This window comes from Anopheles marshallii, chromosome 3, assembly GCF_943734725.1.
Source record: "Anopheles marshallii chromosome 3, idAnoMarsDA_429_01, whole genome shotgun sequence".
Classification (NCBI taxonomy): Eukaryota; Metazoa; Arthropoda; class Insecta; order Diptera; family Culicidae; genus Anopheles; species Anopheles marshallii.
The window spans coordinates 11,357,438-11,376,322 of record NC_071327.1 but is presented as its reverse complement, the minus strand read 5'-3'; the positions used below and the strand labels follow the sequence as shown (position 1 = coordinate 11,376,322).

Below are 18,885 nucleotides of genomic sequence, written 5' to 3'. Positions count from 1 at the left end.
GTCAAGGCTCAAAGCTTATATCAGATGCGATATTCGACATTTCGTTTTTAATAAATTAATAACCAATGTGCATTGTTACTAGTCGCAACATTCATCGCATTTAATTCCAATTTCCCTTGTGAATTAATGTTTGTGGATAAACGCTACAGTATTGACATCCCATCCATCGTATTGTTCTATTGATTCATAGGCAAAATTACAATGACGGAACGATTTTCTCACCTGACGTGGTTTGTAAGGTGCTCTTTGCGAGTGAATTTCTTCTCACAGTACGTGCACTGATAGGGAGTTTCTCCGGTGTGTAATCTGAATGTCGTTGTTTTCGTTTTTTTTAAATTTACATCACGTACAGTTAACCGATCACGGAACCCCGTCACGAGCATTAATAGTAGAAGAAGAATTAAAAATGAGATACTGCTATTCAGCATGTTTGTGGGTTCATATACAGTAAAGCTTCCACTGGGCTTCCAACCATCATCGTGAGTAAAATTAGTATAGATTAAATTATGATGAGATTGATCGTGTATGAGAGGATCATTGGGGGGGAATTGCGGATTTAGTATTTATTGGGATACAATTATAAACGGAATTATAGCTGGTACATCCATTTTGGTTCGATAGTTCGATATCATTGCCCTCCCGCCGCATACAGCTACACTACACGCTTATGTATTAAATAAACAGTTAATTCAGCAAAAACATAAAACCATAAAACATAAACCCATGTTCACATATTTGTTTGATTATTTTTCGAGTTGCACAACTCTTCTGCACGATTTTACTATAGTTTCATAACTCTCATCTTATGCAATTCACGTTGTTCACGGACTCTTTTTCAGCAAGATCAAATACTGCTAGACAACATATTGCTTGGTTGGATAGATGTTTTCCGATGGTCAATATTACAACAGTAAGTACGTACAATACATATATAATCACAGTGCATATTTCGCCGGGTCGTTGATTATATTTCAATCGCTTAACAGTCCAGTGCCATTCGGCAAACAATTTAACAGCTGCAGTGTTTGCGGCATTAGAGATACCTATTGTACCTGGTCACCAACCGACCGCCATTACATTATATACTCTTATGATCGTAGAAGAGGAGAAATTATCATTTAACTATCCCAAAATAAACAAACATAAGACAAAAACGCAAAAATCAACGCAAGACGTTTGATCAACAAAAAATGGTTTCACACAAGAAAATATAACGAAAAATCATATGTCAACAACACGGTGTGTCAGATGGCTAGACAAATTTGAAATATATACTGTATACAATAATGTGGTTGGGAATGTGTATAATATTGTCCTGCAAATTGTGGTGTTTTTGTTATGATTAATTTATCGATATACTGTAGCATGTTTTTATATATATATCGCGGAAAACAATTTAGTTATTTCGAGGGAAAACACACGAGTAAAAACAAAAGGAGGAGGGAGCAAGTGGAGGAAGATGGAGAGTGAGTTTTGTTTCTGTTTCTTTCATTTATATTGGAGCATGAATGTGAGGAAGTTGAACTAAAATATGCTTAAGAAAGTTGCAGCGCAAAGAGAAGGGGAAAACTTTAAATAACACAGCATCTTGACAGGTGCTTTACGCTGTATTGTTCGAATACATTACAAAAGTTTGTTAAGTTAATTAATATAAAACAATAATAAAATATGTACAATTTGCTGCACATTTGCTCCATTCATCATTAAAGGATACTTGAAAGTATCTCCTTTTCGAAACTAATTAAAACAAGAACCAAAAGGAAAGGGATATTATGGAAGGGAAAGTGATTGTGTTGGGGTGTGCGTAATTTATGTGATGGAGATGTGTAAATATAAAGATGTGTGTGTGTGTGTTTTTGTATCGCTGTGAAAATGATACAGTAAAGTGACATGTAGTGTGTAATAATAATTGCTGCATCTTTCCTTATTTTATAGTTTCTTATAGAAATCAAATAAGATAAAGATGATTGTGTAAATTATCTATAACAAACAGCACTATATTCCATATTTATTATAACACATGATATGGCACTGCTGATGTTTTTGTTTTGTTAAAAAATAAATGAAAATTTAAAAAAATATTGATGATGGCTCTGTATATTTGGTTGAAAAGGGGAAGTTTTGTTGTATATGGTGGTGGTGGTGGAAGGGAGAGAAGAAAAAATAAGACTGATGGAACAGCGCTCACCTTATGTGATACGTTAATCGTTCTTTGCGGCTAAATTTTTTATCACAATATGTGCATGCGTACGGAGTCTCTCCGGTATGGATTCTGTTTGGTTTGGAAAGTGAAGAAAAAGAGTGATTTTTTTTAAACAGAAGAAAGAGAGAAGAGAGAGAGAGAGAAAAAAACGATTGGCATTAAAACAATGTTGGCTAGAGATTTAAAAAGGAAGAATATGAGTTGTTGTTTGGTTGTTGTTTTTGGCTTTTGTTTTTTTTTTTTGCTCTATTATTGTAACTATTTTCTTTTCTTTTGCTTTTTGGTTTACTGGTGGGTTAGTGGTGGAAGAGTCTTTCGTTCTGATTCTCCTGTACTTGATTTGTTTTCAATTGATCTTGAAAATGGTTTGATTTGCTGCTGGCGTAGGGTCAACAACCCTGTACTATTCCAAATGGAAGTAAACTAATCCGTTCCCTTCCGTGTAAAACAATCGCAACGTCACGAAGTTATACGCATTAAATTTGACTAAAAATATATACAATAGAACGAATAATATAAAATTGATTTCAAAATTTTAAAAACGAATTTAAACAAGATCATGAAACAATGCCAAACTACTAAATTATAACTACAGCTCCGATAAAGTGACGCTCGTAAACCTAACGCTGTGTTAACTGCGCCCTTAAACGATTTGTCTTCTGATGAATCGTTTCAACCCTAAAGCAGCAGCACCCAAACAAAAGCAACAACTCCCGGAAAATGGGCAAATCTAACACACACTGTACTGTGTCGGGGCAACGACGAACGCGAGTGTACAGAGGAGTTGCACAGAGAGGTCAAGGTCTCCTCACTCCTTTCAGGCCAGAAAACACTAAAGGGCTTTCTGGCGTACTATGCAGCAAACACAATGGTAGCAGTAGCGGCACACAACACAGTAATACAGAGCAATAACGCTAATAGATGTCCTCCCTATAATACCCACCCCCTCCTTCCTAGCATATACGCTCTCTCTCTTCTACACATTTTCCCACACATTTTCCCCTGTTTTCGTTATGCAAAACAAAAAAATGCGACATCCCTTCTGCGGGGGCTCATCTTTTCGATGAAACTCGGGGGAGGTCCTCCTTGATTATTTGGTGGCGCTTGTATGTGTGTGTATATAAAAATATGAGCACATTCACACACACACACACTGATTTTAGAAGCAGGCTCGATTACAACACCGGGGGCGGGTAGGTGAAAATGAACATCAAAAAGAAAACAGAACGACAGAGCTTTTCCCGTGTTTCTTCAGCAGAAAACAATCAGAGTTAAAAAAACGGGCTTTTGCTTGAATTTTACATTTGCACATAGCACACGTCGTGTCGTCATTTTTCGTTTAAGCAACTATTTTTTTGCACAATATTTCTTCCTTTACGTTCTTAAACCTTGGTTATGTGTTTTGTCTAGTTTGGTTTTTTTTTTCTGTGGGCTTCGAGTCTTATGTTTCGTTTTGCTGGTCAGGTAAAAGTAAATCAATTTGCAAACGCTCACCTTGTGTGAATCGTTAAACGCTCTCTTCTACTGAATTTCTTTTCACAATATGTGCATTGATAAGGGGTCTCTCCTGTGTGCAATCTGTAGAAGAGAAAGATATTGATAGAGAGAAAGAAAGACTGCGATGGGGAAGAGCTTGACAGGGCGAGTCGTCGGGAGGGGAAACGGAGCGTTGGACAGAAGGTGGTATGGAATGGGAAGGAGTTGCCAAGGATGCGCGTTTGTGAAGGACCATGTTTTCCAACACATCAAGAAGAAAGGGTTGTCATTGAAGTTGTAACCGATCATGAAGTGTTATTATTTAAACGGTTAATATAAAAAAAAAACTAAATCAGCAATTATGTCAAGTGGCTACTTGAAACCAACTAGGAAAGCGCGAAAAGCGCTACTTAAATCACAAGACACCTAAATGCCAAAGTAAATAGACCGAGCTATTGTAAAAGAAGTCAATGAAACTGTTATATTTATCTCAATTTTGACCGACATAACGATACATTTATTGCACAGTGAAACAAATGAAGAAGTTTAATGCGAACAAAACATTGAGATCAACGGAGTTAATAATACAAGATCTTTTCTTCTTCTTGGCTTCATAATCACAAGTTTGATATCATAACATCATGCCCTCAATATTCCCCCCATAAGGTTTACAAATATTTATTATGTATCACGGTTACCGAAAACGTTTTAGACCATGTTATAGTGACGGGGGTACAGAAGAGATTTGATCCACGATCTTCAGGTACACTAAACCAAACGACGAGACACACGGCTGTCGGACCGACCCCCGTACAAGACAGGTTGTGTCGCATTTTTAAATGATGCTTGTAATGTGATGTGATACAAAAAATGTAATGTAGAAGAAGTGCATTTTGTCCAATAATTACAATTCCAATGACAACCGAGCGAACATGACCGATGACTAACTGCCATAAAGATACGCAAGGACCGAGACAATGAGATCTTCATGAAAAACTTTGCTAGTCAAATTCGATCTATTCACAAACGCAAACATCGGAAAGGACGACGAAGTGGTAAGAGAAAATGGAGGAAAATGGGAGAATGGAGGAAGGAAATGGTTTCTCTTTTCCATTGTTCGTTGGCTTTTGCGCCCACGCGCTTTCTTCTCTTCTGTCTCGAGTCGAGGATCGTCGAGAGCACTCTGGTAGCGGGGTCATGAAGAGGGGGTGGTGTTGCGGGTGGAAAACCGGTGGGAGGAGCGCAGCTTGAGAGAAGCAGCTCAATTGCATCATCTTATCAATGTGAACAACAAACAAACAAACGTAACGTCATAAGAGGACCCCCCACTTGTCCCCTCAATTTTGTTTTCGTCCTCCTTGTGTACGCGCCAGTGTTTATGTTGTGTATATGCGTTGGGTGTGTTTTTGTTGTGTTGGATGTGTGTGTGAAAAATGCAAGTGTGCATGTGTCTGGGACTCTCACCTGACGTGATTAGTAAGGTGCTCTTTGCGGGCGAACTTTTTCTCGCAGTACGTGCAATGGTACGGAGTCTCTCCCGTGTGCCATCTTCGATCGATTATCGCACGTATTGACCATGGTTGTTTTACACGTGTTGCCGCCGTCGAAACGTTCGATGAATGAGGGGGGGGAGGTTGGGGAATGAAGGTAACCGGGACGTAGATAAATGATTAATTCCGTGTGTTGTGTGTGTGATTTTTAGAACGCAGCAACAATATTCGTTGAAGAGATACACAACACGACGCACACAGATTGTAGACGACCCACACACACACACGATGGTTTGTTTGGCGAAGAAGAATTTTCAGAAGGATGCACCAAGTTATTTTTTTTTGTTATTGCATTCCCATTCAGATGTCGTTGATTATCGATGTGTGTGTGTGTGTGTGCGTGTGGGAGGGCGCAGTCACGTGAAATGCAATAAAACGAGTGGAAGAAAATAAGAAGAAAAAAGAAAGAAAAAACACGTTGTAGAAAACTGTCACATATTAAAAAGGTTTGCAATCGCTTCGAAGGTGCAGCGGGTGGTGCACGGGCGGGCGTCTGGTGGTTATTCGCACAAAACAAATGGGGACGCATTTTCGTGAGAACGAACCACACACAAACTCGCCTCGGAGGTTGTGATGGGCGCGCACGTCTTATTGTATGTGCCTTTTGAACCTCCACACGCGTTTATTTTGTGTGGGTATACACGAATACCGTTTGAGCCTGTTTAATTGATTTATTAATATTGTTTTGCTCTGCATTTGTAAGAAAGTTTCCAGTTTAAAAGAGGTTAGCAAACAGAATGTTTGCGTATTACGGTATAACTTTTTTTACCAGCCACCAAAAAAGGAGGGAAATATAAAACCAGAAATTATTAATGCTTCCTTCTAAGTTTGCCAATATAGCAGGCAAATGGAAGCGCTATTACTATGTGAGAAAAAGGAAACCAACTTAGCAGAGACACTAACAAGGAAACAAAACATAAAAACACACGCATCATAAGACTCAGCGGGTTGGTTGATGATTAAAAGCCGAAAGGGGAAGTATGTTTTTTTTCGTTTTCAACATTTAAACCAAAATTTTGAATTTTGATAACACTCTCTTTCCACACAAGAATGACAGAGGAAAATCGTTTTAACCCAAAACGTACTCCAACAAAACTAGGTACGCATACTTTATGATAACAGAACAGAATTTTCCTTTCCCTACAATATCTTATGGTTCGTTTGTTCGCGTGTTGGTGCTTTCCCGAATGTGTTGTGTTGTGCTTCTTTTTCCCATTGCTTACATGTTGAATTCATTTTGCCCGAAAGGATTTTTTTTTTCATTTTGTTCAATTTAGGAAAGATAAATTTGGAATATTCACTTCGATGAAGACACCACGAGGATCGCCAATACCCACACATATGCCCTTTTAAGTGCATGATTTCTCCAACCCATGCACACAAATGAAATGGTTGCCACAATAAATGGTTCCTTTTCTGGGAGGATATTCACTTTGCACTCCGACCAATGCCAAATGTCTTGTTTTGTTATGTAAAAATTCGCATCAAAATGTGTTGTAATGATTTTGAATTTCCCCAAAGAAAGGGAAGTAAAGCATATGCATTGGGTGGGTAGGTGGAATAAAATGATCAATTTTCGCTTGTGCCTTTATAGAAGTTGCTTATTGTCTGGGGTGCCAAAGGAAGGAATGTTGCCAAATGTTGGGCTTGTGTATCATTTTTTTCAAATACGGTGCTATGTGTGAGAAAAAAACGCAACGCGACACATATATCAAAGCTTCAATCGTCAATGGAATACAACAAATAATCCTACTAATAATTGATCTTGTTTCTTTTTTTTTTTGTTAAGTTCAAAGCTAGTCGTCAAAACAAAAAAAACTTAAGCTTTTAAATTATAAAGAGCAAACCAGCTTTTAAATGTAAGATTGTTCCGTCCGTCAAACTTTTCAGAAAGAATTTTGTTGCCGGGATTTGTTGCGAAACAAACACAAATTGCCAAAATAATGCTTTGGTTTAATACCACCATACTATGAAGCGTGTTTTCCATGGAGGAATGTTGTTTTATAATGGTTAACTATTGCTTAAGTTTATACAAGTAAATGTGTAGATTTTCTTGCTGTGCTACATTATTATGACACCTTCGCCAGCAATAAGGACATTACACGCCCAGCTTTGAATGTGTGTATGTTTTTTTTAAAGAAGAATTCGCTTCTAATAAGCAATAGTAGTAGTAGTAGTAGTAGTAATAAAAATAGTAGTTATAGTTATAGTAGGTACATATAGACGATTTTGTAGCACCCAATTAGGAAACAAATAAATAGAGCAGGTTTCGTTATATTATCGAAGCGGTGTGTGCCTTGGCCGAAGCGCTCACCTTATGTGATACGTTAAACGTTCTTTTCGGGTAAATTTCTTCTCACAATACGTGCACCGATAGGGAGTCTCTCCAGTGTGTATTCTGTTTCGGATTAACGGTTAAGAATATATATTTATATGTAAGAAAAAAAGATAGATAAAGAGAGAAGAAATAGAGAAAGAGAAGGAGAGAGAGAAAAAAACAATGGGACACAACATTAATTAAAACAAACACACCAACATTCGGTAACGAGACGAACGGATTTGGTTTCTTTTTCTTTTTTTGGTACATACATTGCGGAAAGGAGATTAGTTTTTTTTTCAATATTTTTTTTTTTTGCTTTGTTTTGCTTGTTCTCGGGGCATATGAGGAGGAAGGCTTCACAGTAGTACTGATTAGCGGTTCGAAAATGCTACACGAAGGAGGTTCCCATCGACTAAATGACAAAAAAGAACGCGGGAAATGCGTTCCCTATTTACAGTAAAATTTAGCAGCAGATAAAACAGGCCAGGGTTCGTCGCTTATTTCTTGAGTGAATCTTTTGTTCTGAACTCTCTCGCTCAAAAGTAAATTCTAGAAGATAATAATATTGCTTTATGCAGAACGGAATTTGATAGCAAATGTCAAGGCTTTCATCATACGTGCATGCTAAATTTAAAATTTAGCCACACACAAAAAAATGGTAAGCAACCGATCAGTATACATTCCTTTAAGGAAACCAGTGTAGCCCTTAGTGCGTGCTATGTTCTATTAATTATGTACAAGTAAAACAAAATATTGCAATGCCTTCTCCGTAGAAAAATAGTGCAACAAGATGTGTGTTATTACATCTTCTTTTAACGTATCTTTTACTAAGGTAGTATCCCTCACCTACACACGACTGCATAGTTCATTCTAACAAGTGTGAAGAGTCTAACAATGGTGTGCATAGTATACTAAATTTAATATAATACACTATCTGCTTTACGTAAGTGCCCTCCCAAAACCGTTATAGAACAATCCAGACGAACAAAGAATCATTTAACCCTATATTCTACCCAAACTGTCATTATCAGAACCTTTTACAGACCTTAATCTGTGGCTACAAAAGACGAGCTGAAGAAGAGGGAAAAATTTGTACAAAACGTGTCCAAGTAGTATACTGGAACCATAGCAAACATGGAAAGAGAGTTGAATCATAACCTTTACACGAAGGCAAAGATATCCCCAATACTACAGCTTCTCATCCTTATTCTGATTCCTTGGTGGGTCTTTTCGCCACTCTCGGGGCATCAATAACCAAGAAAAGGAGAAATAACCGGACAAAAAGGCACCAAACGTGTTCGCGGAAGGTGTGCGGACCCCTTTCCAATCCTGGTTGGACTGACATCGTCGTAGAATGGAGAGGGGAATATCCGCACCCACACCAGAGTCAACAAAAGGAGGAGAACTTGAAGGGTCGGAAAACAAACACACCACGGGGGGGGGAGAGGGCACACAAGTTTTCTCACCTGACATGGTTGGTTAAATGCTCTTTGCGAGTGAATTTCTTGTCACAGTAGGTACACTGATAAGGAGTTTCGCCGGTGTGCAACCTGTTGGAGAAGGTAGTTGGTGATGGTGGGGAGCGGGAGCAGCGGATGTAGTAGAAAGGGTGTTTCGAAGGGATTCAAAAACGGTTTGTCGATTAAACATTAGTTGACATTGTGTTTGTCACGCACCTTGTATTAACACCCAACAAACAAGCATCACACACAGCGAAAGAGCCAAGGCTTCACTGCCCTGTGTGCTAATGCTTTGCGTTTGCAGTCTTGAGGGAAAACTTGATTTCGTTCCACTGAAGAAAATTCGCACGACCGAAATTGATGGAGTTTGTTGCCTTTTGTTTTGTCCCAACGACCAACAATGATCACACTGTGATAAATACAACTTTCGAGGGAAAAGCCATGGTCACAGATGCAATCCCATATCGCAAAAGACACGGAAACTCTACGACAGGAGCAAGAAGAAGCAGGAACACGAAGAAGAAAGAAAAGCACATACGGAAGAAAAGCACACGGTCCGCCCAGCAGCAAATGTAGCCCCCGTTCGTCGCTTGTGTGACATTTTAGATCCAAAAGATTTCAACGATCGCACTCAGAGGAGCAACACAAAAAAAAACCCATACACACGAGAACCAGCCCGATTTTCTCTTGTTTGCATCCGTCCGAGGGGATCGGTGGGACTTTTCTCTACAAAGCGGATATGTCCACCGCACGCAGGTTATTGTCTGGGAGAAAATTGTACCAACCCTTTCGTGGAGAAGTAGTAAATGATGAACACGCACCACCATCGAACTATTAATACAAGTGTACCTGAAGAGGATGTTACTTGCACACAAAATAATGCGAATCGTCTGAACCTAAAAGCGAAGCATACGAGGACCTATAAAAACTATCAAAAAAGATAGCAAAAAAAATCCTTCTGTTTATAAATGCCCCATCTTTGATAGTACAAAACAAAATTACATGTAATTCTCGACGGAATAGGATCTAGATACAATTTTCACCCCGAACCCTGCGCAGAGGACCTTCCGGCTCGTGCCTGTTGCAGTGAGCAAGTGTGAAAGACGTCGTTTCTTTTGTTGCCATTGGTTGGTTTTGCTGTATTGTTTAACCGTATCGGTCTGACAGGGAAATTCATTTCTTCCCGTACCCTTTGCTCGTTGATCCGGCTATATTTTATGTGTTGCTAACCTACAACCTATCACTACAATGGGAGCAAAAGCCGCAATATTGCAGTATCCCGTTGTTGAATTATTATAGCAAGGCACAGCTAGCCATAATCCATCATCAATAGCCATAATCCCTTCTTGGTCAAAATTTATTGCACATGAAAAGGAAAAGGGTGGATTGCGCGCTTTCTGAGCAATTTAAATACAGTGCTCACCGGTAATGCTTAGTGTGTTTGTCATGTTTTTCAAAACATAAAATTAAATAAAAAGCCGAATTCAACCGCCGTATGCCCTCCCCCTTCAGCTCTTCCATTAAACTACCAGAGCCGAACTAAAAGCAAACTAAACAAATCATCTTTCCTACTATACTCGTTGCAGCAGCAGCAGAAACAAACAGAGATGAAGCCGCCTTGTCGTATTGCATTTTTTCTTCTTTGCTTTTAGGAGCGTGACGCTACTTTCGATCGGGATTCCTCCTTCTGATTTTCTTTTTTCTTCATTCATCCTTGCTAACTTCCCTTTCTTAGTCTCCTCCACCCCTGTCTACATCTCATCAGCGTTTCGCACAAAACGCATTCTGGCCCGCCATTTTCTTCTGTTCAGAACGAAAACACCGTTCCGCCACGTGTTCCGGGGTAAAACCTCGGCAACGCCCGTCCTCCCCCATCGCCTCTCACACCCTATCAGTGCGTGCATGAAGATCGGTACACGCTTTTTTTCTTCTACAGCATCGGTAAAAAGCAAAAAAAAACTAGCCCGATATGCAACGACGCCCGATGGGTGGAAGGGCAGGGCGGGAGAGGAAGGTGAGCAGCAAGAGAGCAAAAAGCAAGTAGATTTCTGTTTTAATCTGCTTTTTTTGGGGGGTGTTGTGTGTGCGTGAGACAGAACAAGAGAGGAAGATAAATTGATAGCGATCAAGCTCACCTGACGTGGTTCGTTAAGTGTTCTTTCCTAGTGAACTTTTTCTGACAGTAAGAACATTGAAAAGGAGTCTCGCCGGTGTGCAACCTGTCGAAGAAGGGAGAGCGGGATGTTATGATTAGTGTCCAATGTCAGAGAGAGAGAGAGAGACCACCTTTCGTGTCGTGGCATAGTTAAGAGGGGGATTGTGAGGCCTTTTTTTACAAAAACAAAGGCAACACACAAACCCATGCACACGATTTCGAAACATTCGTCCTGAGGCAGGGATATACAGCGAATGTTTCTTCTTGTTACAGGCGGGCGCTAACAAGGGCGTTACATTTTTTCGAAGGTAAAAAACAAAGCGCAAACCCGTCCTTTTGAAAATATGAAAGACCCACAACTCGAAAGTGGAGGGCTTGGTTTGGCGGCGAGCATTACATCTCGAACAGCACAACAGAATAAAAACACAAAGTTCAACGCTGCGATATCTGATCAGAATCAGAAGTATCCTACATCTGTCTCCCCGGAATTGTGCGCCATAACGCACACGTGTTAATACTCCGCGACTGCACTATCGTCGATTGATCCTTACTGCAGGAAGGATCTAGGAACTAAAACCGGCGGTGTACTCGAGAAGAATAACTCACACATATCCCCCGAGCCTTTTTTTTACGTTTTGGTGATTCAGTTTCGCGTTGAGATCGATCATATTTTCAAGAACGTGTTTGCCTTCTTTTTGTTTTTAGGAAACCTCTTGAGGAGAGAAATTTATAAAAAAAAGGTAAAGAAAAAATGGAACACAAATCGTGAAGGCATCTTTGCGGATGCCCATCACACTTGAGCGATCGCTCACCTGACGTGGTACGTTAAATGTTCTTTGCGAGTGAACTTCTTCTGGCAATAAGAACACTGAAAAGGTGTCTCGCCGGTGTGCAACCTGTCGAAGAAGGGAGATCAGGATGGTTTTCATTAGTAACACCGCCACTGGGCCATTATTTGTTTCGCTCCAAATTTAATAATTTTGCATTAAACACATTGAAAACACAGGTGGGAAGTGTGGGAATACGGATGGGTGGATGGGATGGATAACGTGAGGTGATTTTTTTATGCCCCAATAGGATATGTGAGGAAAGAAGGATGGGTAATCTGGCCGGAAAACGCATCTCCGGAAGGTAATATATGAAAAGCTTGCCCAAGCAAGGATACGCAACAATACAACAGATCCGAGGATTTTCGAACAAACCGAACCACCGCTGTCCTCCATAAAAAAGGAACACCACACACAGACACACCAGACCAGCTCTGGCTCGTACAATTAAACGAGCGAGCTGGAATCACCCATCATATTAAGGCGAACTGTATACATGTCTCATAACCCCACGCCCTCGTGATCGGCAAAACGTCCGAAATAGTTGACTAATCTTTATGGTCTGAAACGTCTCTCTCGGTGAGGTTGATGGAGTGTTACACATCTTCGCTTGCGAGCATTCATCATATATCCTCCGGAAGCAATTGCACGGAGTGAAAGAGCGACTGGACAGCTCAACGTTTCTAAAAGCGCAACAGGATATTCATAACCTGTGTCAGGACGGTGGGACACTTGGAAAGAAGGAAAAAACATCTGGGGGGACGAGGATGACGGGGAACAACTGTGTAGGGACTCTGTGTCTAAGTGTTCTGAGCGATCAAGCTCACCTGACGTGGTTCGTTAAATGTTCTTTCCTAGTGAACTTTTTCTGACAGTAAGAACATTGAAAAGGAGTCTCGCCGGTGTGCAACCTGTCGAGAAGAATGAAGAGCGGTATTGTTTTGGATTAGTTAAGCACGGCCCACGTGAACGCAGGAGCATAAGAGTACAACAACAACTTGGGCAAAGAGACGGGACTTTTTCGTTGGGGGCGACATACATCCCAGCGATCGTTGAAACAACCACAAACAGAATGGACAGAAGATAGATTCCCTCGGTGGACTTGAGCGACCAATACGACGAAACCAGCGGTGAGATGGTGAAGAGTAGACATTATCATGAACTAATATCAACTATAACTTTGAGACCCATCATCGTGTTCGGCATTGCACCGCAGGGAAGCAAGATTTTCGACCAACTTTAGGAAAAGAAACCGCAACGAAGTGACAACAAACACATTTAAAGATTTTCAGTTTTAGTTTCAAAGCCCTCGTTTGTCTAATACTGATGATCCCATAATAACCCCGCATAAGAATTGTTATCCATTGGATTATTTATATAGTACACAGCGATAGCGATATAGTACACAGCAATTTTAAATAGATTCAATATTCCAGAAGAGAATTCAAGATACGGAGACAACATCCATCTCAGAATTCCCCGAGTGCAGCGAATAATGGATTAACAATTTCTTGCATATCTTCAGACACACAAACCAAACACAAAACCCAATGGTGTGGTTGAAGGAACCGAACTATATGTATAACGCCGCATTATTGTATCCTGTAAATGAAAAGTTTTAATTAGGAAATTGATAATGACATTAATCCCGAACTGGCTATTGTTCAGGGAGCCTTCTTCCGCTGTTCCGAAAGCATTCCGTGGCAGTGATGACCTGAAAAAAGTATCTGTAGCTCGTAAAACACCTTCAGCAGATGTTACGTAGCAGCAGCAATGACAACACACCAACGATACTTGCTTATTTTTAAATTAGCAAAGAGAAATCTGCAATAATGTCAACGGTTAATTGAATATCCTTTCTCTGGGGAATATTAAAACATCAAACTTCTTCCATCAGGTTCGCTAGTACGTTATCAATTCATATTTAGCGGCACACAGATTCGCTCACCTCGTGTGATTAGTTAAATGCTCTTTGCGAGTGAATTTCTTCTCACAGTAAGTGCACTGAAATGGCGTTTCACCGGTATGCAATCTGCACACATTAGAAAATTAACCATTCCCACAAAGCGCAAAACAAGCGCGCATTCGTTGTGCGTTCAATTAGAGATGATTTTTGTTGTGGGGTAGAACAGTAGTAGTAGTGGCAGGATAATTTGTTTTTTTTTTTTCAGGTTTGTTGGAGTATACATATTAATTTCAATATTTAATGTATGGCGGCAGCAGCACGCAGACATCATCGGGAAGGATGAAGAAAATGGAAAAAGAGAGAAAGAAAAACAAACAAAATTGCTTCTATTAGAAAACTGTCAATTGTCCACAGATGTGACAGGATGCGCGGACAGCTAGCATTTTCCGCTCGAGGGAAAACACACTAGAGCACAAAGATTTTGAGTGCGAGTTCCTCATTGTTGTCATAATCTAACATAATCAATATTAATGATCAAAAGATTCAAATATATTTTCTTTTTTTTATTATTTTAATTAACGAACCGCCGTCACACCACCCTCCCTCTTGTCACTAACACGTGACAAAGAAAGGACATTTGCGAGATGCATGAGGGTAAAACAAATCACTGCTTAATTCCTATTCACATGCCCATACTCATCACATCACCTCATTGCATATAATTGCTGACAACAAGCGAGTGTAAACATAAATTTCGAATGATTGATTAAGCCGAAACAAAACTCGCATCGATGTTGCCGTTGAGGGAAAAACAAACAAAAGGTGCCAATCACTTTCCTCCATAGGAAAGGGAAAAACAAATGCATTTCTCTTCCCACAAGGAGGGGCCGGAGGTTGGGCGGTGTGGTGGTCGTTTGAAGTAAAAAATAAACAACAAGACACGCACGCAAAATCGTGAGAATGGAAGCAATCATTAGCAAGAAGAAAAGGAAGCATTCTCTCACCTGACATGATTGGTAAGGTGTTCTTTTCTCGTAAACTTCTTCCCGCAGTATGTGCACTGGTAGGGTGTTTCGCCTGTGTGCAATCTGTTCGAGGAAGATACAAAGAGAGAGAGAGAGAGAAAGGGAAAAGAGAGAAACAGCGTGAATCAATCAAAGATATCCTTGGATATTTGGTTTCTTTTTTTCGTTTGTGCTATTTACAACAACAAAATATGCCGCTTGCTTTGCATAGAGAGCATATAACGGATCGATCCCGCATCAACCAATCTCCTATATCTTCCCCGTCAACACAAGGATCGAGGGAGTTGCATCAAGGAGTGTTTTCAAAAGAATGTTCCGCTTAACGCTGGTAGTGCAACAACCAATACACAATATAAAAAACACGATACTTATTGCTCATCGCAAAAATAATCATCGTAGGATGTGTCTTTCGTACCACATGCACCGCTTTGCTTCACTAAACAACAGCCGTGTCGAGAAGTAAAAGCTTTTTCAATTGGTCACGTTTAAAATTTTCGTGCCAACTGTTTACCAGAACGGTTGTTCTAAACGTTAGAAAATTCGATTCCAAAATGCCAAGAACCGGCCCGAAAAAGAATGCCAATTTAATCGAAATCGAAACTGCACACAATACAGACCAGGTCACCAGAATGCTGCACGCTCAAAATAAGAGATACTTTGATCGAATTGTGAAGCGTCTGCTACTACGTCACCCAGCTATCAAACGTAACCAACGCAACAGAAGAAGGTATGCAGTGACACCTTTGCAAGCGACGATGAAGGACATTAGAAGCTGGCAGCATTGTACGCAGCGGTTACTTTTCCGTCCATTTCCACTATTGGCGACAGTGTTCGGTCGAAAATCTTACCCCCAGCAGATGTACAGTTAAGAAATGAAACGATTTTGAGTGTACCAGGGTAAGGAGAAAACGGCATGATTAACGCATTTAAATTTTACTAATGGCCCTTTTAATTCGGCAGGATGCAACAAAACAGGAGCGATACGGTGGACCATTGGAAGCGAGTTTAATTATTTACGTTAACACATTTTCTAGATATTCAACGATTTCAATAAGCCACACCAGGGGAGAGTAAGACAATTACGGCGAAAAAGTATGATTAGATGTTTCGTGGAATAAAAATCAATTTGGTAACATAATGAGCCTGGTTTGTATCGGCGACGTTGTCGTGTAGAGGTAACGAAGAATGCAATATGGTAGTGGAGGATCCGATGATGATGATGTTGATGATGGAATTGAGAGGAATAATAAATCCAGACTAGGAGATAGTTCACTTATACTAAACACGATGCTTGATAAAGGATACTGTTCATTACCAGACTGAGACAGACAAGAAGAAAGGGCGGTTGTGCGTGTGTGGACAATTGAACACACGCGGTTGTTCGGTTGTTTGCTAACGTTGATTATCATCGTCTGCTAACCCATTGGAGCAGAAACATGATATCACAAAAAAACGACGAAATACAGAGATAGAGAAAGATTTGGGCGGGGACGGAAAAGAGGGGGGTTTTGTGGGAGAAGAACTCGCATAATGAAGCAAAACAATTCGTTTGAATGATTTTTTAAACGTTTGTAATCTTTTTTTTTTGTTGTTCTTTTGCTTTTTGATTTTGGGATCTTATCAAACCGGCAAACACTCACCTGACATGGTTCGTAAGATGTTCCTTTCGGGTGAACGTTTTACCGCAGTACGGACATCGGTAAGGCGATTCACCGGTATGCTGGCGAACGTGGTTAGTCAGGTGTTCCTTACGGGTGAAGCTTTTCGCACAGTAGCTACACTTGAATGGAGATTCGCCCGTATGCTGACGGATGTGATTTACTGCGCGAATTTATTGTTCGTTTTGGACAAATACACGGAAACGGAAACGAGGGCAAGAAGTCAGCGCCACAAAACGCGGCCAAATCACATACACAATCAATCACATTTGATGTTACGATTGGCATTCGATCATTTTGTATGCAATTTTTTGTAACGGGAGAAAAGAGAAAGAGAGACAGAGAGAAAACACACAGATTAGAGAAATGTGACAACCATTAAATCATCCATCGAACAATCCTACTTAAAACCTGCTTCAACAGCAAAGTGCAACATTGAAACATAATTTGTACTTGATACTAACAGACAACCAACTAAATCTAATACTTATTCATAAACCATAACAAAATAAAATCATAAAGTTGTATAATTTAGCCACAAACAATAACATGTTTAAGCTAAATAAACAAACAGTGCATATAAAATGCACCTTGTTATACGTGTATTAAATAACTAATAGCCATTCGTAATGATTTCCACAACTTAAGCTCAAAAAAGGAGAAAAGGATTAAAATATCGGCAGAAAACAATTACTTTAAAGTTCCGAAACTGCTCAACAGAGGATATATTTGAAAATTGATTCACGCATATGCTTTCTTTTCGATTAGTTGATAAATTTCTTTTCATCATAACATCTATCTTCACCGCCAGTAAAGAAGGATCAGATACAATGTTATACAAACATTATTAAAAATACAAGATATTAAAGCTAAAATGATCGATGAATGCATGTTAGTAGTGTGAAGATTTAGAAAGTTATTCGACTCGCTCCAGAATATATTACAAATAAGTCGATTTTCATTGTTAACTGGAAATACAAAGCGATACTTCGCAAGGATAACGAGTTGTACAAATAAAATGTAAAGTATCGCATTAAACTCAAAATGTACTTTCATTTCTAGCAATTGTAAGCGAGTGATTTGTCAATTTGAAACTAACTAATTGAGCAGAGCGCAACTTCTACCCTTTCTACACTACTACTTTTGGTAACAAAATGTGACAATGGGAGTTGTGGCTTTGGTGACTCACATTTACCATTGCTATGCGCACTGGTCGTTGCGGTGTTGGTAGAGGACGATGGCACTAAGCTAGCGGATGGGCCCGTCAGCATGTCGGAGGGCAACTTCCCGAAGACCTCATGGTACGATAGAAACTGGCTGAGATCCTCTATGTTCACCTTCAGCATTTCGACATTATTCGGCGGTTTGCTCGGATCGTGATGTTCCGGCATGTTGATCTTCACGAGTGACCCATCGGGACCGCGCACATCCATCAGGTGGGCCGGTATCGGCGGAACCTTAAACTCCGGCTTCACGATCGGAATCGGCTGCGGAGGTGGTGGATGGGCGGATTGGGGCGGTCCCTGGGTGGGCGGTGGTGGAGGATGATGTCCACCGCTGCCACTGTGTGCGGGATGCACCTGTGTAGTGGAGAGCAAGCGAAACAAAAACGAAAAGATGAATAAATGCACGTTTATTGTGAACCTCCCTGTACGGAGCTATGTGCCATCTTACCTGCATGTTGCCCAAATACTGTAATTTCGTATGATCCGTAAGGACTCCAGACCCATGGAGTTGCTGGAGAAAAGGTCGGAGCAAAATGGTAAGTGGGAGTTAGCAAACGCAATACACCGTTTTCGGTTTTTGTCCGGCTTACCTGAAGGTGCGACCCCGGGGGTGGAGGAAGATGACCTGTGCTGCCCCTGCTACTATGAGTAGCAGCAGGGCCAGACAGGTTGGTGAGGTGTGACGACCCTGTAAAAACAATGAGAAGGATTTGTTTAAACATTTGTTCCTTTAGTCCTGACACAGTCATACTCCTATTAATATTGTTCTCTTGTTTGAAAATCGTAAAATTCCCTTTCTTTGTAACTACATTACATCCCTTCGGTTAAACATGGAATGTTGAAATTTAAACTTCACCCTCCAATTACCGATCATGCTTACCTATTGTGGAAGGAATGATGGCGCCTTTTAAGTTCCAACACCTGCAGGTGCCGGAACTACCGCGCCAAACGGAAAAAGGTCACGGGTAGCTACCCGGAAAAAGGGAGAGGCCCGGCGCCGCCGGTCCCACCCAAAAAGGGGGTTTAAAACTGGAAAAGCTTTCTAGCGAGGCTTGTGCGCCTCGGGGCTGTTATTTTAC

General features: G+C 40.4%; 1 protein-coding gene across 1 annotated transcript in view; it reads right to left on the bottom strand.

The window, feature by feature from the left end:
• The window catches only part of LOC128710801 (zinc finger protein 585A-like), a 38,259-nt gene extending 19,579 nt beyond the window's left edge, over window positions 1-18,680 (bottom strand). The window contains exons 1-16 of the mRNA XM_053805653.1: window positions 18,674-18,680; window positions 18,397-18,494; window positions 18,255-18,317; window positions 17,770-18,160; window positions 16,563-16,743; window positions 14,902-14,985; window positions 13,940-14,023; window positions 12,819-12,902; window positions 11,977-12,060; window positions 11,145-11,228; window positions 9,016-9,099; window positions 7,544-7,627; window positions 5,144-5,227; window positions 3,698-3,781; window positions 2,189-2,272; window positions 223-306 (exon numbers count right to left, since the gene is read on the bottom strand). Coding sequence (XP_053661628.1) covers window positions 223-306; window positions 2,189-2,272; window positions 3,698-3,781; window positions 5,144-5,227; window positions 7,544-7,627; window positions 9,016-9,099; window positions 11,145-11,228; window positions 11,977-12,060; window positions 12,819-12,902; window positions 13,940-14,023; window positions 14,902-14,985; window positions 16,563-16,743; window positions 17,770-18,160; window positions 18,255-18,317; window positions 18,397-18,494; window positions 18,674-18,680 — 1,664 coding nt within the window. The remainder of the gene's footprint in view (window positions 1-222; window positions 307-2,188; window positions 2,273-3,697; window positions 3,782-5,143; window positions 5,228-7,543; window positions 7,628-9,015; window positions 9,100-11,144; window positions 11,229-11,976; window positions 12,061-12,818; window positions 12,903-13,939; window positions 14,024-14,901; window positions 14,986-16,562; window positions 16,744-17,769; window positions 18,161-18,254; window positions 18,318-18,396; window positions 18,495-18,673) is intronic.
• Between the last annotated feature and the right edge of the window lie 205 nt (window positions 18,681-18,885).